Consider the following 23,237-nt stretch of genomic DNA (forward strand, 5'->3'; position numbering starts at 1 on the left):
GGAGCAGGGAGGCCGAGCTCAGACCCAGCCGCCGTCACAGCTGTATGAACCTGGCCGGTCCTCGGACCTCTGCCCAGATATGAGTGACGACCGTGTCAGCCTGTCCCTTCCTGAGCTGTTCTGGGTACAAGTGAACGAGGCCGGGGGTTGGGGAGTCCATCCCATCCCCCACTCCACCCCACCCCCGCATCCCCCACACACCAGGCAGCGAGTACAGAAGTGTTAGCTTCAGACTTTCCTTCCAAATATGGATACACAAAGAAATAATCATGTTGTTTCGTGCAGGAGACCTTTCTTTGCATGACTTTTATGGGAATTCTCAAAACAGTCTCCCCTTCTTAGAAGAGATGGGAAGTAAGAAATACCATAGTTGCTTTGAGGGGAGGGGGTGCGAAGATAGGGCACTGGTCTTCCCCATTGTGTTGTGGATGTAAAAAAAATTCCACTAAGTGCCTTTTCAGAACCAAACTCATGCAAATGTTTGTTTAGAATGGCTCCCATGCTCTATTTGTTAAAGAAGGGAGCTATCTTTCTGTTGTTTTATTTTGTGTTTGTTAAATACCATTTTATTCTGTCGGTCCTTAGCTGCCATGGAAACCAGCCAGAAGGCTGCAGACAGAACCCTAGTTAAATATTTTAAATATACATGCTTGCAGGCAAACAAAATGTACCATTTTTCAAATGTATATTGAAAGGGAAGTCGGAGGTAGAGGAATGAACTATCTTATAGATTTTGGTGCCTCTCTTTTTTTCTCATGAAATCTAATTATCCTCAGTGAAAATCAGTACTAGACCTGACATTTGGGGGAGTTGGGATGGGTAGGACGCTGTTTCCTTATTTGAAGCATGTTTAACCCAAAGCTGTAAAGAAGCAATGAAAACAGGAAGGCTGGTGAATCAGAGACCAAGGAGAGACCCATAAATAACACTGATACTTGAGGGTGAATCTCATGCACCTGTGTTCCATCACACACAGTGTGAGTCCACACGCAGACAGAGCGTGTCATCCCCTCATGTCTCATTCTGAGCACAGACCCACAAATTCTGTAACTTGGGAGCACCAAGCCCTACATCGGTCATGTTTCTGCTGGGATGGGCCACCCCCTTCCCCAATATCAGGGCCACCGAGAGGGTCTGATGAGACTGCGAGCTATCACGGTCACTCTACGTAGGAAGGTGCAGGAGCAGGCAGGGCTGGACACTGGTTAAAGGAAAGGGGTGGATACCCAGAGATGGTAGTAGAGTGAGACTCATGGGCACAGGTTGACTTCTGTGATGAAAGAGAAGCACCCCCAGCCTAATCAGGGCTCCCAGGGCCTTCCACCTGAGGACTTCCTCTCCCCACATCTCCCAGGAAATTCAGTGCAGGTCCTGGTCCCAGACCTCTGACCCTCAGCTGTGCGTCCACCACCCAGAGAGGTGCTGGCACATGGCTCCCAGGCACATGGCCAGCCTAGAGACCAGAGAGCAGGGAAGACTAGCAGGTTAAAGAACAGGATTCCCTGTTGCCTGCATCATCCCTCCATTACCTGCTTATGCAAATTGCAGCCACAGGCTCCAGCCTCACAGAAGCCTTGTCTCTCGGCATTAAGCCTCCAGGTTGCACTTCGCATCAAGGTGGTGGAATGTGTGGGGCACGTTCCCCAGGAGGAGCTGCCCAGGGTGGTGAGAGCCCACTGTCACCTCTGGGGGGAGGGAGCCCACCCTGCACCCCTTGATTAAGAAGCGTCCTTGTGGACATCAGGGTTACCTCACCTGGTGGACAGGTCCCACAGGGAGCTAGCTTGAACATTTTCTGATAAATTTAGCTTTTATTGAATCGCGTGGACTTGTGCTTATGCTATTCTCTCGAAAGTGGGGGGGAGGGCTTCGCTAATAGCCCAGTGGTAAAGAATCCACCTACCAATGCAGAAGACACAGGTTCGATCTCTGGTCCATGAAGATCCCACATGCCACGGAGCAACTAAGCCCATGTGCTGTAACTACTGAGCCTGTGCTCTACAGCCAGGGAGCCACAACTACTGAGCCCATGTGCCCCAACTACTGAAGCTGACATGCACCCTAGAGCCCGTACTCCCCAAGAAGAGAAGTCACTGCAATGAGAAACTCGTGCACCGCAACTGGAGAGTACCCCCCCACCACCACCTGCCACATCTAGAGAAAAGCCCGCATAGCAACGAAAACCCAGCACAGCCAAAAATAAATAAATAACTTTTTAGTGGGGGAAATTTATGGCACTGAGGCAGAGCAGCCTGGGACCCAACAACTTCGTGCAATGGCTGTGGGGGCGTCAGGCTTCATCTGTGACCCCGTCCTTGAAGGGTGGGGTGACTGGGCACTCTTAAGAAACACACCGTGGTCTGGGAGTTTTTAAGCCACCTCCAGATCCGCGTCGTCCCCTGAGGGCAGAGGCCTCTGGGGAGCCATCTTCTCTGGAGGACAGTGGAGCTCACTGCACTTTGCTGAAGGGCCAGGCACCCACGTGTGATGACCGGGGCTTGTGTCCTGGGCCCTGCTCCCTGTCCACCTGCTCCAGTCACAGCCAAGGGCCCCAGGACCCAGACTGGCTCATGGTGGGACCCTCACCTTCACTCCCATCGCTGGGAAAGGTGAATATTCTCCACTTACCCACTGCTAACCAACTGACACCATCCTCAATCCAGAACAGCCAAGAAGGAGTTTCTACACTGCAGACACAGCCTGGGTTGTTTGTATTCCCTGCTCACTTCTGAGTGTTCTATGAGTCACCTATTTGCTTATACTTGGCTCTTCATAGTTCTGTGTTCCTACTAGTGAGTGGTTGGATAACAGGAACATATAACCAATTATAAGTTTTTGCATATAGATCGGAGGAGGAGCGTATGACTACCGTCCTCCCCTGACACTTTCCTCTCTCTCATTTTTTTCTTTTTGAAAAAAAAGGAAGGAAAAAAGAAGCGATAATTTAAAACCTGCCCCAGGATAGTTTTGCATTATTCATCTTTCACTTGTGAACGATGATGGGAGGGAAATGACCCAGCTTCTTCCTGATGTCGGCAAGTCCCTGAAGACCTCACCGGGGAGTCTCTCTCAATTACGCTCATAATCAGACTCAGAGGACAACCTCGTTGAAAGGAGAGCAGAGCTGGGCGGACGCAGGGCTGCAGGAACTTAAGAAAATGAGACGGTGTGCCGGTGAGGAGCTGGGGAGAAAGCCACCTCGGGGAGATGGGTCAAGGGTCGCTGCTGGGCTCCAGGCTTGGGCTCAGTGCAGGGAGAGGGTAGAAAGTGATGATTTTGGCGGGGGACATCATGCAGCTTGTCTGTGGACTTGGGGCCGTGGCCTTCCCTTGAGAAAGGAGGACAGTCCTTGTCCTCCTGCATCCCTTTCTCTCCTGAGTTCATTGAAGTGTCTTCCTGAGTGTGAGGGTGCATCCCTTTATTCCTGGACAGAGGATGCTACACCTGAGATTGGTCCAGAAACCCTGCCAAGAGAAAAGCACTGAGCCCAGAGACAAGGTGACCTGGAAGGATCTTAGGCCCTGTCCTGGGCACCCCAGACCCCCAAGAGCCACAGGCAGAGCAGGGCTCACACCCCTCCAGGGGGACCAGCCCAAGCAGCCACCCAGGCATTGCATGTTTTCTTTACAGAGTGCGTGTCTGTTGAGGATGCGACCCTGTAGTTCACCTGTATCGCTCGGGAGTGAGACCACCTAACCTCCCCAGATTGTGACCTGAGGCAGACACTCCCCACCTCTGGCCCACAGCCCAGCTGCCCCAGAGCTCGTCTGGCCCCTGGAGAGGGAAACAGAGGCCCAGGGGAAGTAAAAGACTCACTCAGGGCCCAGGCCTGGTACAAGGACCACCCCCCCACCGGCCCTGGGGAAACTCCTCTGGGCAGCTCACCATTTCAGAGCCTCCTCAGCAGAAGAATCCAGTGCTGAGCCTGATCGATTAAGGCTCAGTGGGAGAGGCCATCTCAAAGAAGAGACGCTTTGTAAATAAGAGCCAATTAAGGAGCAGGCAGACTCAGGGCTTCACAAAAGAGCGTCCAGTCTCTGCGTTGTCTATGCCTGGGAGCCATGGTCCCCACCCTCATCTGCCCTCTTGGGGAAAGGCCATACCTGCGGGCAGGACAGCCCTACCCCCTCCAGATGTCCCTGTAGAAGCCCACCTGCCACCCCATCCTAGGTCAGGGCTCTAAGGGTCCCCAGAGCCAGCAGACTCCACCCAGACTCACAGGATAGAGGTGCAGGGGGTGATGTATAGAATTCAGGGGAACCGCGTCAGGATTCGAATGCCACCCCCCCCTCCTCCGCTGCACACCATCCCCGCAGCCGCCAACTCTGCAGGCAGGTGGGCTGGATCGAGGGTCCGACCAGACCACCAGGCGATTTCCTCAGTGCTCGCCATTCTGCAGACCTGCAGAACGAGTGTGGCCGAATCCAAGGCCAGCCCAGCAGTCAGGAACCTCCCCCTACCAGTTACATGGCCTCTGACTTAAGCTGAAGTGTCTGTAAGGAACCAGTGATGTGGGCTTGGTCACCGGGTCAGGGTCGGGCTGTTGGTTCTGAGAAAGTTGTGACACCTTATATACAGAGAGAGAGAGACATACAGAGCACACACATATGTACACATGTACACATATACATACGTGTCCATGTCCATACATGCATGTGCCTATATAGGCCTGGACATGAACACACATATGTGTGGCTTTTAGTAACGGGAGCACAGAGGCCACATTCATGTCTCACCCGACATCCACCATCGTGGCTCAGAAGCACTGGTGACCTTGGCGCATGGGGAAATGCCTGTTATCCGCTCAGAGATGCTCTCCAGAGCGGCCACAGCGTTATTTACCATCTGTGTGATTGTGCATCTGGGTTTGCAAGCCATGATCTGAGCGGCCCAAGGTCATTGCGGGTCCAGAAGCGAGCACTCGCCCGTGGGCAATGGCTCGTCCATGTTGGCGTCGGCGTCCCTCCCCCAGAGGAGCGGGTGTCTTCCCGTCCCAGCAAAGCTAGCTCAGGTCTGGCATCGATCTTCTCCAGATTTTGTTATTACATTTGTCTCACAGCTTTAAAATAGTAGCAAATATGTGCAATTTATTTAAACAACACTAGGGAAATTAACGCCATGGAGGCGCAGCCTCAGCAAAGGAGGATGAGGCAGGTTTTTTAAAGGAGAATAGAACAGCTCGATGAAAACCTTTCAAATCCTGAGTCAGATTCAGAGGCTCACGTGAGCCTTAGCAGGTGCCCAGGTAGACCTGTGTTCTCTGCACAGGGAGACGTGGGGGGGAGCCCAGATGTCCAGTCCTCACCTCCCAGAGGTTGTACCTTTGGCTGGGACCCCAGCCCACCAACCCCCACCGTGGTGCGAGGTGAATCTGGCTGATTCCAGCTGCTGCCCTCATGCCAACAAGCTCAGAACAAACACTGTCATGCTCCCGTCTCCTGAGGCAGTTGCTGGGACAGGTGACCCTCATTTCCTGAGGGGTGAGGTCTTGCATCTGTGGAGAGTGACAGCTCCCTGGTCCCCTGGAGGGCTCTGTAAACACACACCACAGGCATCACCCCAGAGGGCATGAGTCCGGGCTGGGATCTTACACTTTGCATTTCTAACCTGCAAGCTGACCTACGGGGAACTCAGAGATAAACCAATGCCTTTGGGCCTCTTAGATGGGAATGTCCCTGTCTAACCAACCCACTGCATGCTGACATGAGGACTCCTAGAGGGGATGTGACCTCACGAAGAGACCCCAGAAGTTAGGGTGGCATGCAGCCAGATGCTCCAACCTTGAGGCCTGACCCCCGGCACTCAGATCCTGCCTCTGCCTAATGAGCTAAGAGGACTTCAGAAGCGACTTGGCCTCTCTGGGTCCCCTGGTAGAGAAGGGATGACCTTCCTGTGGCCTTGAAGGGAGGAAGGATGCAGGCAGAGACGGTGCAGAACGTTCAGTGCCCACGAAGTGCCCAGGGCACATGGAGAGCAGTCATCTACATCCTGGCTGCCAGGGACTTCCCTAGTGGCTCAGACAATAAAGAACCTGCCTGCAATGCAGAAAACCTGGGTTTAATCCCTGGCTCAGGAAGATTCCCATGAGGAGGGCATAGCAACCCACTGCAGTATTCTTGCCTGGGAAATCCTATGGACAGAGAAGCCTGGTGGGTTACAGTCCACGGGATCAAAAAGAGTCAGACACAACTGAACCACTAACACTTTCACTTTCTGGCTGCCAGGGAAGGGGCAACGTGCAGCTAGGACTAGCCTGAAAGCTGTTCTGTGATGCTCATCAAGGAGCCTAGAGACAGCCCTGCCCATCATCATGAGAGACGCAGGGTTGGTCACAAGGCTGGGAGGATGTCAGGTTTCCGGAGAAATCAAGGCCTCGGGATGCACACACCTAGCACGGATCCTTCTGATGAAGGTGGGACGCACCTAGGGAACCTTTCGGTTTTTAACTGCTGCAGACTCTTAAGTGCAGGAATTCAACACGGAAGACAGCTGGGCCCTGGTAGGGAAAGTCCCAGAGGGGGTCTCAGTGGAATACGGTTAGCCTAGATAGGTTTTTCCGCTGATGTAGCTTTAGGTTTTGCCTACAAAGGTCTGTACAGGCAAAGCTATGGTTTTCCAGTAGTTGTGTACGGATGTGAGAGCTGGACAATAAAAAAGGCTGAACACTGAGGAAGTAATGCCTTCGAACTGTGGTGCTGGAAAAGACTCTTCAGAGTCCCCTGGACAGCAAGGAGATCAAATCAATCAATCCTGAAGGAAATCAACCCTGAATATTCATTGGAAGGACTGATGCTGAAGCTTAAGTATGAATCCTTTGGCCACATGATGTGAAGAGCCAACTCATTGGAAAAGACCCTGATGCTGGGAAAGATTGAGGGCCTGAGGGGAAGGGGACGACAGAGGATGAGGGACTAGATGGACATGAGTTTGAGCAAACACCAGGAGATGGTGAAGGACAGGGAAGCCTGGTGTGCTGCAGTTCACCGGGTCGCAGAGAGTCGGACACGACTGAGCCACTAAACAACAACAGAAAAATCAACATTAGGTTTGGGGAAGGATACAAGTTGTTTTTGTTGTTAAATCAGTTAGTTTTGTCTGCATGTGTCTAACATTTCTATGCAAATTTTGCAAAAGGGAGTGAGGCAGGCTCTTCTGTCCACAGCGGACAATACCAAGACCAGTGGGTTCTCACTGGGTCCAGAGCTCAGCTGAGGGTGGAGACGACGCCGTGACTGGAGAAGAGCCATGTAGGGCCAGGTGCCTCCAGCCAGGCTTGGGCTATCCTGGTCTAAGGTCTGTCTCCGTACCATGAGTTCCCGTGTGCTCCTGGCTCTGAGGCTTGGAGTAAAAGGAACATCAACTGTGGAAAGTGCAGAGGCAACCACACGGGGCGCCGTGAAAGTGAGCCTGGAGGCCACGCAGGTGCAGGCGCCACAGGTACACAGGAGTTCTTAGTTATAGAATTCCATGCACATTAGAACATCCCGAAATACAGAAAGGTAAAAGAAAGAAAGTGAAATAAAACTCACTGGTGACTAGAGAAGACCAGAGTTCACATTTCTGTGTGTTTCCTTCCAGCCTTTTCTCTACCCTTTAAAAAATCATGGGACTCATATCGCCTGTAACTTTGGCACCGTTTCTTCATTTACTATTATCGTATGGAATTTCTTCGTGTATTCAAAGAGTAACTTCTCATGACATGTAATATCCCAAAATATGAATGCAGTGCAATGCATTTAACTACTATTTACTACTATCAGAATTCCAGAATTTTTTCCTGATATTTTTACTCTTATATATACACACTATTATCATAAAGACAACTACAATGAACGTCTTTATTTGTAGGGTTTTGTCCACACAGTTTCACTGGGACAGGTTTTGGCTCTGGAGTTATGGGGTCAAGAGCAAGGACCTTTTCTGAGGCCCTTGAAAGTCACTGGCTAAATGCTGGTCCCAGCAGTGACGAGGTCCATGACTTCAGAACAGCCAACATCCAGACCCACTGGTTCCCATCAGGCATGGGCTCTTACCAGTCTAATATCCATAGCAACTCTCTGAATTCAGTCCTGTTATACCACCCCTACTTTATAAAAGAAGCAGCTGAAGCTTAGAGAGATTGAGGGCCTTCCCCACGTCCACAAATCTTTGGACGAGGGTCTGTGTGACGTCAAATCCCACAGCCTCAACCATCAGCCCTGCTGACTCGCAGCATACACCTCAGTGCAGAGGGCTCACTTTGTTTACTCCTGTCACTGCGATGGGTGAGGTAGATACACCACTTTAGTTTGGTTTGATAACTGGAAGATGTGAACATTTTTCATGAGTTTATCAATCCTTTGTATTTATTTTGCTGTAATTATCTATTTGTGGTCTTTTTCCTGTTATAATAAAGTTCCATTTTATTGATTTATAGGAACTCTTTATATAGTGAGGTTACTAACTCTGGTCGTATTTGTTGTAAATTCATCCATAAATAAGGGTTTTAAATTAAAGTATATGAGTACTTTCCTTTGTCATTTTTTCCCATTGTTTTCCTCTTTAAAAGCCCTGATCTACTTGTCAAATGGTCATCTGTATTTTCTTTACCCCCACTCAATCTGTAGTCCATTTCTTTGTACAGACGAGAGGTTTGCTAGAATTTTTCCCCCCAGCATATACACACACACACACACACTTTTCCCAATACCATCCAGTCTTTTCCTGGATCTAGATTCCAGGGGTTTCCCTGGTGGCTCAGATGGTAAAGAATCAGCCTGCAATACAGGAGACCAGAGTTTAATCCCTGGGTCAGAAAGATCCCCTGGAGAAGGAAATGGCAATCCACTCCACTATTCTTGCCTGGAGACTTCTATGGACAGAGGAGCCTAGCAGCCTATAGTCCATGGGTTTGCAAAGAGTCTAACACGACTTAGTGATTAACACACACACACAAATACAAGCACAGATTCTAAGTGATGCCTTTTCCTCTGCAAAACCTAACCAGGCTCATCTGCCTCTTTTCTCCCTTTCTGCAGAAAGGAAAGAAGAACACAGTCCCGGACCCCGTCCAGCCTCCAAAAGACACGCTGCTGCCATGGCCACAGCGCCAGAGCTCCAACGGGCTGAGAAGGCAGAAACGGGACTGGGTCATCCCACCCATCAATGTGCCAGAGAACTCGCGCGGACCCTTCCCGCAGCAGCTGGTGAGGGTGAGTGGAGAGCCTCCTGCCGAGGGGGCTGCTCTCAGCTTTATCTAGGCTTCTCCTCCCAGGATGTCAAGAATTGAGCCTGATAGGCATGTTTCTGGAGCCTGGGATGGCTCTGCACTGGGTGTCTGAGAAGATCAAGATTTCACCTTTTCAGTAACAAGATCAGTATTGCACAGAACAGAAAAAAATCAGAAGGGCAGTCGCATCCTCCAGGGTAGACAGGCCTGCTCGCTTTGGGTCCTCTCTCTCCGGTCACTGTCAAGTGACGACTCTGGTGCTTGGGAGGAGATGGGACAGGAACCTGGGTCGTGGCCCTTGACCTCTGACATCTTCCTTTGATCTGTTTGTTCACACTTCTTCCCCATTATGACTAAGATGCTAAATGGAGAATGATGGCTTCTCTGTGCTGACAGTGACCTTGGTGAAGTCAGAGAGCCTGAGAATGAGCCTGGGGTGCCAGGGGGAAGCTCTGTGTCTTTTCCCTCGGTGTCATCTGCTCCTGACAGCCACCATGAGGTTGCTTTTCCTGAAGGAGGGAAAGACTCATTTCACAAATTCATGTTTCAATAATCAAGGCCATCAACTAGCATTTTCTTCTTCCCTTTGAATGAAAATTGCAACCCAATATGAGCAATAATTTGATAAAATGGTAGTGAGAATTCCAGTAGATAATGCCATCCATGGAGAGTGCCTTGCCCCACTCTGTTATTAAGGTGTCATCTTCATTTCTTGGCCTGATTTGCCTGTTTTGTTTCCTATTCTGTTTGACGCAGAAAGGGAGGGTGGTGTTTAATATGCAGAGATGAAGCTGCAAACTTCGCAGGGACCCCAGGTCAGACGCCCCACCACACACACATCACAGCCACAGTGACGTGTCATGAACATCATCCTGCCTTCTCCACACGTGATGCTGTGACTTAAGAAATATATAGTTTGGTGTTCATCCCCGTTATTCACCAGAACCCCTAAAGCCTATGCAGTTTCCTAAAAGATAAGAGTGAAAAAGATGTCTGCAGACATTCATAGCAAACCCTGTCTAGCACAGCTGAGTTTATGCACAAGGGGACTTTTGGAAAGCAGGGGACCCTTGTCACCAGGGGGACCAACCCTGAGACCGGAGGGCTGGTACCTGTACTTCTGTCACCCCTACCTCCAGGATGGAAAGGGGACTGGAGGTTGAACCAATGGCCATGATTTCATCAATCATGCTGATGTGATGAAGCAAGCCTCCATAAAAACCAAAAAGGATACGGTTCAGAGAGCCTCGGGGGGTGTGCACATGGAGATCTGGGGTGCCCCTTCCCCGCCTCACCCCACACCCCTCTTCCATCTGATTGTTCCCAAGTCACAGCCTTTACAATAAACTGACAAGCCAGTGAGTGCACATTTCTGAATTCTGTGAGCTGCTCTAGCACGTTAATCCAACTCAAACCCGAAGAGGAATTGTTGGAATCTCAGATTTACAGCCAGCCACTTAGAAGCACTGCTGGAATATTCTGCTGCCCTGGTTCCCAGTCTCCCAAGTTAATGATATTATCACCTGACACATGGAAATTCCCTCCTCTGTCTCACAGGCTGCACATAGGCTTGTGAAAGGCTCTTCCATGGGCAGAGCCTTATCCTGCGAGGGTCCCCAGGATCTGCTGGGTCCGTTGGTCCTGCCGTGTCTGTCCTCTGCTGGACGATGGAGGAAAAGACACGGGTGTGCTTTCCTCCTGACCCCCTCCAGGGTCCCAGGGACAGAGAAGTTGTGGCTGGTGATGGCAGGGGGAGGGCTGGCTTCCCCTCACTGGCAGGGGCTCACCACCCCACTGGCCCACGGGCATATTGATGGGGACATGTCTTCTCACAAGCCACAGTGATGTCTACATGCTCCAATGGGGGAAAACACGCCCCCTCCCAAGTTAACACAAAGCTTGCTCATCGGGTAGGCAAGCAGCAGTAGGCAGAGGCTCTCAGGTCCTTGTAGACGCAAGCTCCGATGACTGGCCCTGCTGGTGACCAGGTGAGGTGTCCGGCGTCAGGTGAGCAGAGCTGCACATTCCACATGCCGGAAGCCAGCGGTCACAGTTCAGAGTCACTGGGGGGCAAGCTCTCCTGTTTTCTAGTCTGAAGTGTTGCTGTGGTTTGGAGAGTGTGTCCTCTGCTCCTCAGACGTCCAATGTGTCTGCAGCCCTTGGAGGGAGGCTACCTCCAAGTCGATCTCTGCTCTGACGCAGACTGCAGGAAGAGAGGGTGGCTTAGGGTGGGCTGATGCTATGACAAGCTTTCCCACAATTTCAGAAATGTAACTCAATACATGCTTATTTCTTGCTCCTGGAACAGTCACTTGAGGGTGGTCACTCAGGGCTCCAGAGCGAGGGGCACAGGATGGTTGGGCCTGGACATGGCAAACACCAATTGGGCCAGAATCCCATTGGCCAAATTGCAGGGGAACAGGGGTACACAACCCAGCTCTGCCCCAGGAGGAGGGCTATGTGTGGGGAAGCACTGGGCGCTGACCCAGCAGGTTTCCCCGAGATGAGAATGGTGCATGTCCTTTTCTCTCTAAGGGTCCCTCTGCTCCAACGAGAGGGTGGCGGGGGTGAGCGATCGGACCTGACTTACTGCCCTTCTCTGAGCTGGTCTATCTTTACCCTGCTGTCCTGCTGTTTGTCCTCCATACTTAGTATGCTCCGACATCATGCTCATTATTTACTCATCTAAGGACAGGCCTCCTGAAGGCCCGGCCTGCCTGCATCTCTAGTGCTGTGAAGAGTAGGCACTGCCTGTGTTGAATTGAATGCATGAGTGAGCAATTGGAGCCACGCCAGTGGTGAACACTGTCCTGGGTGCCCATGGTGGTCGAGACACAGGGCATCTGGGGGATCTTGGCACTGTTGTCCTGACTCCTCCGGGGTCAGACTGCTTCCACCCGAGTCAGGCGTCCAAGTTGAGCTGATCCTTTTGGGGAGATGAATCTTCAGCAGATGGAAAATAGAGTCTCCGTTATGGTTTCTGTACAGTATTTGTGTTTTCCCAATGGATTCCAAAAGGCTTTCCTGGTGGCTCAGATGGTAAAGAATCCACCTGCAATGCAGGAGACTCAGGTTCAATCTCTGGATCGGGAAGATCCCCTCTAGAAAGAAATGGCAATCCACTCCAGTATTCTTGCCTAGGAAATCCCATGGACAGAGGAGTCTGGCAGGCTACAGTCCATGGGGTCTCAAAGAGTCAGACACGACTGAGTGACTAACACACACACAGTGGATTTCAAGTCTTACGCGAGAACTCAGCCCAGAAACTCATGCATACAAATGCACACACACACAGGTGTGCACACACCCGTTCCCACTTCACGCGCAGACCCACACTCTCACGTGCTCACTGCCTGCCTCCTCCTGCCCTCTCTCCCTCTCTCCTCCCCCATTTCCTCCTTAAACTCTTAAGTAGCACAGACAAGGGTTTGGGGTTCTTTTCTGACACATTTCTGTCTACAGGAAATCGATGAGTTTCCTGTCAGTGTTTTTTTTGGGGGGAGAGGTGCTCCTGAAAGAAGCCCCCAATCACAGTGAGCGTGAATACAGCTTGATGGGAGCGGGAAGCCGGGTGCGGACCATGGAGGTGCAGCTGGGATCAGCTGCAATTCTGTGCTCATTAAGGCATTTCATTCTGATAAAATATGTTAAATGAAAAAGTGGGAGGGAGAGGAGCAGGCAGAATGTTCTTCCCAAAAAACCTCCGTTAATTACAGGCTTTTTCCTTGGAAAGGATATCATGTTTCTTCACAAGCCTTCCTTCTGCTGCGCCAGGAGAAGAGATAATAGGTAGGCAGAGGGGAGTCCTGGGCCAGGAGAGGGTTGCTGTGGCTGGCGGGGCTGCCGGGAGCTGTGATGGCCGTGGCGAGGCGTGGAACAACTCAGGGGCTGTGCCCACCCAAATTAAATCACAAGCTAAATTAAGTGGTGAGTGAGGAGATGCAGCCACTTCCTGGAGCTCCCACTCGGAAGATCCAGGCTGTGCTTCCTCTCAGAAGGAAGGAGGAAGCAGTTCACACCATTAAGCCAACCCCCTAGGAAGCTGCACAGAGGCTCTTTATTATCCAGGATCATGGAAAATGCAGGAGGGGGCCCCCTGGCAAAGGGTAACAGGTGACCTTCCTGCTCCTGAATTCCAGCTCTGTCTGGGCTCTGGATGGAATGGTTTGGGGCCACCTGTGGGTGTCAGGCACCATGCAGGCTGAAGAGTCAGAAGAGAGAAAATACACAGCCCTTTTGTGGCCTCAAGAAGCAGCAGACATCCATTTCCCACTTGTCATCCAGAGTTTGGTCCCTTTACTACCTCGGTTAGGACTCCTTCACATGTAGATTAGAGGAGGGTTTTGAAAAGACACTCGCTTTTCTAGCGTGTATGTTAGGTTTGACTTCTGGCAAGATTCAGAATGAGGGTAAAATCAAACTTTTAGAAAGAGGACACATTTCTTAGCTGAGTCTAATAAAAATTCAGAACTGGTTAACTTGAGAGGTTGTCCAGGGCAACCGTAGGAGTCGGCTCAAGATGACGAGGAGGCAGGCAATGCTCTTGGGAGACAAGTTCTTTAATTTTGGAAGTTGGCATTTTAATAGACAACGAGTCATCCAAACCCATCCTCAGAGCCCTTGCCTGAGAGCCGGCCTGGAGAGGGAGCTCTGAATAGAAGGCTCCAGAAGGAAGTCCTTACATAATTGCTCTGTGTGGAAGATGGCCACGTGGAAAAGATGAGCCAGAGACTCACCTAGAGTAGGGAGAGCAAGAACTGGGCCGCAGGTGGCTTGGGAAAGGTCATAAAAACCAGCCCCTTGACATCAGATAACCCAAATGAGCTTCAACCAACTGAAGTCAAAGGTTTTCTTCACATGTTCCTGACAGTTTAGTTCCCATTTTGTGCATGTGGACCACACAGCCTCAGGTCCACCCACAAATGTTTACAGACCTTGGTATAAACAGAGGATGACCTGGGATTGGGGAACAAGGGCTCAGGAGCCAGTTGTGGGATGAAAAGTGCCCTGGTCTTGGGTCTGCATCATGAGATGTGTGACAGGAAAATGGAAGATAACCCCAGATCTGCCCAGGATAGACTCTCCATAAATGTTCATCAGATGTATGAATACATGTGTTATCCTATACATGTATGAATTCTGTGTTATCCTACAAAACATGTGCTGGGTGGCCTAGCAATGTAATTGTCACTGAGCCTACCTCAGAACCTGGCACTCTGAAGGCATCCATCCATTCATGAATGATGGATGTGGTATGCACCTTCTCATGGAAGCCAGGTCAGCTCTCAAAGCGCAGTGTGCATGTCTTGTCCCCCTCCCATCATTTCCCTGTCGTCACCAGGAGAAAACCTAACCCCCAAGCATGTCTTATGGGACCCCATGATCTGACTCTGCCCAAACTCCCACCATGCTGGGCCACGCGCAGCTTCCATTTCTGATCACATCCTTCGTTTCCTGGAGTCCTGTGTTTTCCCTGTGTTTTCGCCACCCCAACCTGCCTATTTCCTCTGTTCTCTGAGAATGCTCCACATCTCAGGACTAACACAGGCCCTCCCCCATTGTCTGCGTATGTGGCAGAGTTTTTTTTTTCAGTGATTATCAGTCTGTCTCCCCAGTAAACACAGAGGTCCTTGAGAGATAGTTCACCTGTCAAACACAACAATGGGGACAGAACAGATGTCATTAAGTACTTACTGAGTGAATGAATGATTCAACTATTGTGCCCAGATCTAGTCGTCCGCTTTTCATGATCATTATGGAGATTGTTGGGTTAGATAAACAATACTTGGAAATAATGAACCTGGAAGTTCTGTTTCTGGCAGTGCAGGAGTAGTGGATATCAGACGAATACTCCTCAAATAACAGTTGTAAACTTTGGGGAAATGTTTTTGCTAAAAACTATTTGAAGTTGCTTGAGAATGATCAATAGTAGGCAGAAACTGCTGAGGACTCCACCCTTGAAAATAAAACAGAACTGAGTGTGACCTGTGTTTGTGTGTCTTTAACAGCACCCCCAATCTGTCCTTGCATCAAAATGTAGCTAGATCTCACCCAGAAAACCAGTCTTACTGGCCAGAGGAGTTGGAAGATGGGATTTAGAACTGACAAAGCAGCTGGAATGTGAGGGGATAAATCCTGTAAAATATGTAGCCAGAGGTGGAGACTCCCAGAAATACTCATAAATTCTGTCCAGTTCCTCAGCCCCTTGAAATGTACATGCACACGGAAGATTCCAGAGAATCCAGAGAAAAGCAACAGCTAGATGATTGAAAGAATCAAGAAGAGACTCACCAGGCAAGGTAAACAGATTTAAATTTCAGTCCAGCCAAGTCAACACCCTTTAGAAAAAGACAGCAGAGCCAGCTTCTCTACAGTGTATCATCTACAATGATTACAATGATCAGAATACAATCAAAAATTACTAGACATGCCAATAAAGGAAAACGTGACCGAAAATTAGGCAAAAACTGCTCATAGAATCTAACCCAGATATTGGAATTAGCAACGGGGCCTTTAAAATATCTCTCACAAATATACTTCAAGGACTTAAAGGAAAATATGGTCAGAATGAATGAACACATTGAGAATCACAACAGAAAAATGGAAACTCCAAAACTACAACCAAATGGAAATGGTAAAACTGGAGAGCATGGTGTCTCTAATGAAAAACTTACTGGATGGGCTTACAAAGTAGATTGTAGAGGGCAAAAGAAAGGTCAGTGCATCAATCAGTAAAAATTATTCAACCTGAAGAATGGCAGGAGAGAGAGGATTGAAATGCACCGAGTTTTGATACGATAAGATCAAGTGGCCAAATGTGTGTAACTGGAATCCCAAAGAAAGAGGAGAGAGGTGATAAGATAAGAAAAATGCCTGAAATTTCCCCAAATTTGGTAGAGAGACAAACTTACAGATCTGATAAATTCAGTGAATCTTGAGTAGGATAAAAACAAACAAAGCCATACCTTAATTATTGTCAAACTGCTGAAATTCTAAAACTAGAGAGAAAAATTGTTGAAAAAGAGGAAGAATGAAGCACAACAAGGACCACAATGAGAGCAAGGGCTGGATTCTCTGTAGGAGTGATGGAGGTCTCTGGGCAATGATGTTTTCAAATTGCTCAATGAAAATAAACTGTCAACCAAGAATCCTATGTCCAGAAAAAACATATCCCTCAAAATTAAAGGTTAAATAAAGATCTTTCTGATAAACAAACTTAAGGAACTCCTTACCAGCGAGCCCACATTAAGCAGTAAATGATGTCCTTTAGGCTGAAAAGAAATGACACCTGTTGGAAATTCAGATCTACAGGAAGATATGGAGAACACAGGAAAAAATAAATGTGTGGGTTGACATAAAAGACTATTTCTCCTCTTATTTAAACAGGCAGCTGACTATTTAAAGCAAACATATCGCAGTATATTGTGGGTTTATAATTTCTATAGTTATAACAAATATGACTACAACAGGACCTGCTAGAAAGACCACTAATGTGGCCCGAGCTCTAGACTCAGCCTTGCCTGTCAGGGCGATCGTCTGACGCACACAGCAGTGTAACTGGGACTTGCCCCTGTGGCTATGCAACTTCTACAGGTGCACAAGACCCTCCTCTGAGGGCACAGGACCCTCTGCCAGGTGGATGTTGCCCTCCGAAAGCTCAGTGTACCTCCCTTTCAAGGAGTCACCTGGGAGCAGGTTCTGGGCAGAGGTGGCTGCTTTCTAAGAGGCAGAGCCTTCAGATGCTCCAATTCCTAGCCTCTGTAGTGGGTCTTTCTGGCCTATTCATCAAAGCCAGAAATGCGTATGGGTGAGTGAAGAGGAAGTGGATTTTCTCAGCCTCTGGGAAGAAACAGAGCAGGGTTGCTCCGGGATTTTGCTCGTGTCTGAATTTCCTTTGCAAGTAGATCTGAAGAGATTGCAGAAGTGTCACCTCTGCCTCCACCACACTTTCCACTGTTTCAAGGGTCGCTGAAACGGAAGGAGCTGGAGCAGAAGGAGCTGGAATTAAAGGAGTTGAAATGATTGAAGAAGAGAATCCACTGGGCATCTGCTTGTCCACACCAGGAGACGCACCTCCACCCTCCACGAGAACATGTTCAGTATTGGGAGTAACAGTTTCAGAGAAATAGCAGGACTCCTTTCCTGGTGAGGTGGAGCGGCAAGAGTGCCCAGCACCTGCAATGCGGGGTCCACCGTCTGCCCAGCCCTGGTGGGGAGGGTCCGCACTGTCAGCCCCCAAGTCAGTTCTGAAAGCACAGCCCCCACCAAGCGTGCCTTCGGGGCTCTTTCGAGGCAGCCTCCAGGCCTCCCTGTAATTACTTGAGGGGAGCATGCATTACCCTCACAAAAGCCAGAGGGACCCGAAGAAAGCGTCGTTGAATGCCTCTGCACTGTGGGTTCTGTGATTTAATCAATCGTGCAGAAGACACGTGCAAGTCCCTTTGTGTTTACGGCTCCCTCATCTGAGTAGAGAATGATCCCTTTCTTGAATTGCTTTAATGGCTATATTTATGCAGCTGAAAGTTCCTTAAGAAATGAAAGTAAAATCAAATTTCTGTAAATGCTCAGATAATTTATTGGAGAATATTCAATTAGAATATATTAATATTTTAGGTTTCCACCATTAATTTAATATTCAGAAATGTAATTTAGTCGTAGAATCTCTGGATCACCCTGGGTGGATGGGGTTTAGGACGTGGACTCAGCACCTGCTGAGAATGGTCAGCTCCCAGGGCCTTCCTCTCCCTGACCGTTTCCCACCAGCCAGGGTTCTGCCGCAGCCCCCAGGCCACATGTCCACAGACCAGATGTCCACAAGTATGGACACGACCTACATGTATGGTTAGGGCTCACTGTGGACACCAGGGAAGAGCACAGGTGGGGCTCATCAGAGCTCAGAAGACTCCAGAACTTGGGGAGCAGTGGCCAGTAATTGAGGGAAGAGGTGGCTATGTGGGTGAAGCCTGCTTCTTCCCACACTCACACTCTCCCCCCACCAATCCTTGTGGGCAGGACTAGTTCATTGTTCTTTTACTCCTAAGTCACCTCCAGGACTATGTGGACATTACCAGAGAAACTAACTTCTGACCCTCATTCCCACACTGATGAGTGGGGTCAGGGGGGCTGCTGCAGGGTGGGTGGCCTGCAGATAAGCTTGAGGATGTAGAGACTTGAGGGTACCTCGGGGAAGGGCTGTCAGCCGTCCTTTCCTGGAATGGGTGCCCTTCATTCTGTGGTGTGCCCTCCTTTTTTGTATGAAATGATGACAGGCCACGGTGAAGGTTAAGCCTGGACATGTACACTGAGCATCCCCTCTGCTGTTCCAGGCACAGAAGACATGCAAAGACACGATGAGAAAGAGCCCAGTCACCCAGAGTCTACTGTTCAGGGAGAGGGAGAAGCAAACTGCTGATTATGTATTGGGGACCAGGAGATGTGGGGTGCGAGGGTGTTCCCATCAAACAAGGCAGCCTGGAGAGCCTTCCCTGGTATGAGCGTGAATACAGGGGCAGATGAACCAGGGTGATACCAAGGGGAAGAGCATTCTAGACAGAGGGAACATCAAGTATAAAAGCTCAGTCTCGAAGAAGAGCCAGGAGGTCAGAGTGGCTGTATGGGGATGGGCAGAGAGAGGGTGAGGGTGATGAGGCAGGGAGTGCCAGGGCCAGGTCACAAGGGGCTTGCCCATCAGGATGACCCAATACGGTGCTAATGATCCCCGGGGAATAAGGGGCTCCCTTTAGTCACTCTGTCCATCCGTGGCCAGGGGGCCCTGGAGCTTCTGACCCTCAGTGTGCACGTGATGGGAGCAGCAGTTGCAGGGCGACCACCAGAAGGACACATGAATCCAGGGTGGTCACAGACGGGGGTCCCTGCAGGCACTGAGGAGGGAGAACGCACAGTGCAGTCTTTGTTTTCTGAGATGCCTCCAAGCTCAGGAGGGAGCAGATGGCAGAGGACACCGCTGCTGGTGTCCAGGGGTCGTCCAGGTGTCCCCTGGAGCCTAGGGAGAGAAGCCCACTGGCTCCTGCCGTCCTGGGACGATGACAAGAAACCCCCAGAGTTACCACGGTCCTGCAGGAGACACAGGTTTGTTTCTGATACTTAGTGTCTCCTGTTAATCACTTCCAAACCACAGACATTTTATTTTGAAGACTCTTTTCCTCCAAATTGTACAGAATCAGGTCGGGGGCTCGGCGGGGGTGGGGAGCGGTGCAATCCGTGTCCACAAAGCTCCCAGCTGAGGATCTGACTTCCCCCTCCCTGGAACAAGAGCACAGAGATGCCAGCTCACAAGCAAAGCCAGTCAGAACAGAGAGTGTCTGGGGAGGGAGCTCAGGCCGCCTCTAACCTAGAGAAGACAGCGGCAGACGGTGCTGCGGTTTCAGCCGCCCCCGTGACGCTGGAGCAGTCAAGCCTACGTCTCCAAAGTTATTCTTAAAAATGACACCCCAGAGACAGACTGTGTTGACGGCTGGACTTGCAGCCAGACTGCTCTGAGCTTTGTTTACTTCTGGCTACAGTCCCGTCCAAGAGCGGCTGGGTCTCAGGCCACCACGGCCTTCGGCACAGGGCCCTCTCCATCTCGACTACCAGAAACAGCCTCAGCACTGGCCCTCACTTAGTCAAACCCAAGTCCAAAGAGGCGTTTGCACCTACACTTAGGTGTTCAGCCTCCCAGTCTGCTTGGCCATTGAGTTACCAGCTTGATTTGGGCTTTGGGGCTTCTTGAGCTGTAAAGGCTTATTAAGTCAAGAAGCTGATTTCATTTCCCAAAGAAGGAGGTGTTAAGAACAAGAAAAGCCATGGAGCCTCAGTGTCTGTCTGTTAAAAGCAAACTTAAGCAGACAACTGAGCAGCATCTCATAGAGGCCTGGGCCCTCCTAAGCCCCCCAGGTTGTGGAGGTGCCCCCCGGGACAAGGTGCCAGCAGCCTGACCCACACCTTCACGCCCCTCCTCTATCCCTGAGCAGTGCATCATGAGGACGAAGCGGGTTACCTCAGTCGTGGCTTCAGGAACGGTCTACACATGTGAAACACATTAAGGGAGCGGGCATGGCTGGTGTGTCCCATGTGCTGGCAGAAACCTGCTCTCCATGCTCCGCTGGGTTCTGAGGCCACTTCTGTCCCCCGCACTTCATCCCCGCAGCCCAGGGAGCTGCATGCAGGTTGGAGCTGGCCAGGGCTCAGAAGCACAACGTTTTCAACTTACCTGTTGCCTCTAGGAAGCGGAACCAACAGAGAAGAGAGAGAAGAGGCTTGTTTTCCGTGGCCAAACAGGGAGGTCCCAAGCCTGGGCACTTTGTCTCCGGAAATCAGCACCCAAATCAACGCTTAGGCTTCCTATTAAAAAGAATAGAATCCTTGGGACTTCCCAGGTGGTGCAGTGGTTAAGAATCTGCCTTGCAATGCAGGTGACATGGGTTCAGTCGCTGGTCGGGGAACTAAGATCCCACATGCTGGGGAGCAACCAAACCTGCTCACCACAACTAGAAAGTCCATGAGCCACAATGAAAGATCCACGTAAGGCATTGAAGATCCGCGTGCCATAGCTAAGACTCGACACAGCCAAACACATAAACAAAAAGAAGAGAATCCAAAAGTAAACTGGGCTGCAAACTTACCCTGTAGATTTGGACAGGGTTGGTGGGAAAGCATGTCGGGGTGACTAGTACATCCGTAACCTATAAGGCCAGTGACTGTCCATCTGTACACCTATTCCTCCATCCCTCTGTACATTTATCTGTCCGCCTCTCTCTCCATCCATCCATGTCCCTATCTGTCTGCCCACGCGTCCATCTATTCGTCCATCCATACACTCGTTTGTCTGTCCATCCATCCATCTCTCCCTTGCCCACGTACCCGCTTGTCTACCTAGTGTCTGCCCCTCCATGCTGGCCATCCAGGACTCTCAGCGCCCTGCACACTATAAGGCAGAATCTGCCGTGACCACAGCAACACACACTCCATCTACTTTCTCAAAACTTAGAAGGCCTGCGAAGTAAAGGATAAACTGAAGAAGTCAAAAACCCCACATGGTTAGTTGGCATCATTAAAATCCTTTCAGCATTGAAGGCTCCCCGTTGAGGACAAAGGTAATACATTTTTGATAGTGGTGGGAAATCCTCCCCCAGGTTTGGGGGAGAGCCATCCATTTGGCTTAACTATGAACATGACAAAACTACTGGACTCGATGATGATGCCGATCCCTGAGGAAGACTTTAGGACCAGAGAAAACATCTTGATTGCTTTCTCAGATCATCAACAGCCAAAAAATGTGGCTTATATGAAAGAAGTGTGTTTGTTCCTCCAGATTCCTCCTTAGAGGGAATTTCAGTTTTTTTAGGGAGAAGTCCAGTTTAGGCTGGAAGGAAATAGTGACCTAGTCAATCAGTTCAAAGACATCTATCCAGCATTGACTCTGAGGTCAGCACTGAGCCCCATAGTCGTGGTCCCATCCTGTTCTGGAGAGCTTACATGCTGGTGGTAGAGACAGACAAGAGAAAAGAGAGGTTCAGAACATGGAAGGAACCATGATAAAATCAAACACAGGGATGAGACGGGCAGGGACGGGCCAGTTGGCTACAGAACTGGTGCATCAGGTGGGGTGTGTCACCCAAGGCCCTTGAGCTCCTACAGGGCTAGAAGCCAGCTGTGCGAGGATCAGGCAGAGAGAACAGCAAGTGCAAAGGCCCTGGAGCAAGAATGAGCTGGTACACAGAGGGATGGAGGTCTGTGCAGTAAGAATGTGGCTAGCACGGGCAGGAGGTAGGAAGGCTGACCAGGGAGGAGAGCAGGAACTAGGTCCCTCAGGCCCTCGGACCCAGTGGCAGGTCTAGGTGATGCCTCCCCCCCACCGCCCCCCTGCAGGAACGCTGTCTGATTTGTCCTCTGTGATATGCCTTCAGCTGCAGGCTGCATGTGAGAGATGGAACGTTAAGGATGGGAGCTGCACCTGAGCTCCAGGATGGGGGATTCAGCCCAAGGGATGGTGACATGGGCCTGGTGGGACAGGAGGGGAGACGGAGGAGGAGTGGGAGCGTGCAGCCTCCTGACTGGCTGGTGTGAAGGGTGACTGCCCATGGGATGCCCCTAACCCTGCCCCAAGGTGGGGGACTCACTGCCACAGGGCACCCTCCCTCCTGGCTGCACGGGAGGTGGGCCCCAGCCCAGGGCCGAGGCGGGCGTGCTTTGCTCTGCAGCCTGGTATCTGGGGGCCAGAAGGCCAGTCAGTGAGGAAGCCACGTGGGTCCCTCCCCTCCATCTAGCATTGAAGGGACACTAATGTCACCACCAATTAGAAAGAGTTCACACCATCCTTTCTTCTTGTGAACCATGGCAAAGCCCAGGGCAAGAAATGACCACGAAAGAGCCTAAAGCATCATGACAGAGAGGTCAACGTTTGCCTGACAGCGGAATGTGTCTGTCCACAGCCCAGGTTTGGTTTGGTTTCAGCTGCACCCAGTCTTAGTCACAGCATGAGGGGTCTTCAGTCTTCACTGAGGCACATGGGATCTTTCTAGTTGCAGCGTTCAAAGTCTTAGATGCAGTATGTGGGATCTAATTCCCTAACCAGGGATCGAACCGGGGCTCCTTGCATTGGGAGAACAGTCTTAGCCACTGGACCACCAAGGAAGTCCCAGCCGAGGTTTTTAAATTAAGCAAGTTCTGGTTTGTGTGAAGCTCTGATTGTGTTTAGAAATAGTAATACGCATCTGGGCTTAAAACGATGCTGGTGCCAGGCCTCTCAGAGCCTGGGGTTCAGATCAAGAAGGTCCAGGTGGAATCCAGGCCAAGCCTCTGTGGTTGGGGGGGAGGGGGTTGCTGTGGACCAGGACACACACCTCCCATGGGGCCAGCTGTGGGCCCCAAAGACTCTCACACTGGGAGGATGTTTGCTGAAGAAAACCAGGCTGTTTCCAACCTTTTGCTTGGCTCCCAGGTTGGGGAAGCCGATAAAAACTAACCCTATTGACCCATCTCGTTCGGAGCCAGAGGTCGCGGGGTGGCACATCCTTCCTCGAAATCA

At 50.5% G+C, this 23,237-nt stretch overlaps 1 protein-coding gene across 6 annotated transcripts in view; it reads left to right on the plus strand.

The window, feature by feature from the left end:
- CDH4 (cadherin 4) overlaps positions 1-23,237 on the plus strand; it is a 480,504-nt gene that overhangs the window by 363,711 nt on the left and 93,556 nt on the right. For 5 of the 6 annotated variants that reach the window (XM_025263793.3, XM_044927838.2, XM_044927839.2 and 2 more), the window contains exon 4: positions 9,018-9,191. In XM_025263793.3, coding sequence (XP_025119578.1) covers positions 9,018-9,191 — 174 coding nt within the window. The remainder of the gene's footprint in view (positions 1-9,017; positions 9,192-23,237) is intronic. The other variant, XM_044927835.2, reaches the window with a different exon arrangement.

This window comes from Bubalus bubalis, chromosome 14 (genome assembly GCF_019923935.1).
Source record: "Bubalus bubalis isolate 160015118507 breed Murrah chromosome 14, NDDB_SH_1, whole genome shotgun sequence".
Taxonomy (NCBI): Eukaryota; Metazoa; Chordata; class Mammalia; order Artiodactyla; family Bovidae; genus Bubalus; species Bubalus bubalis.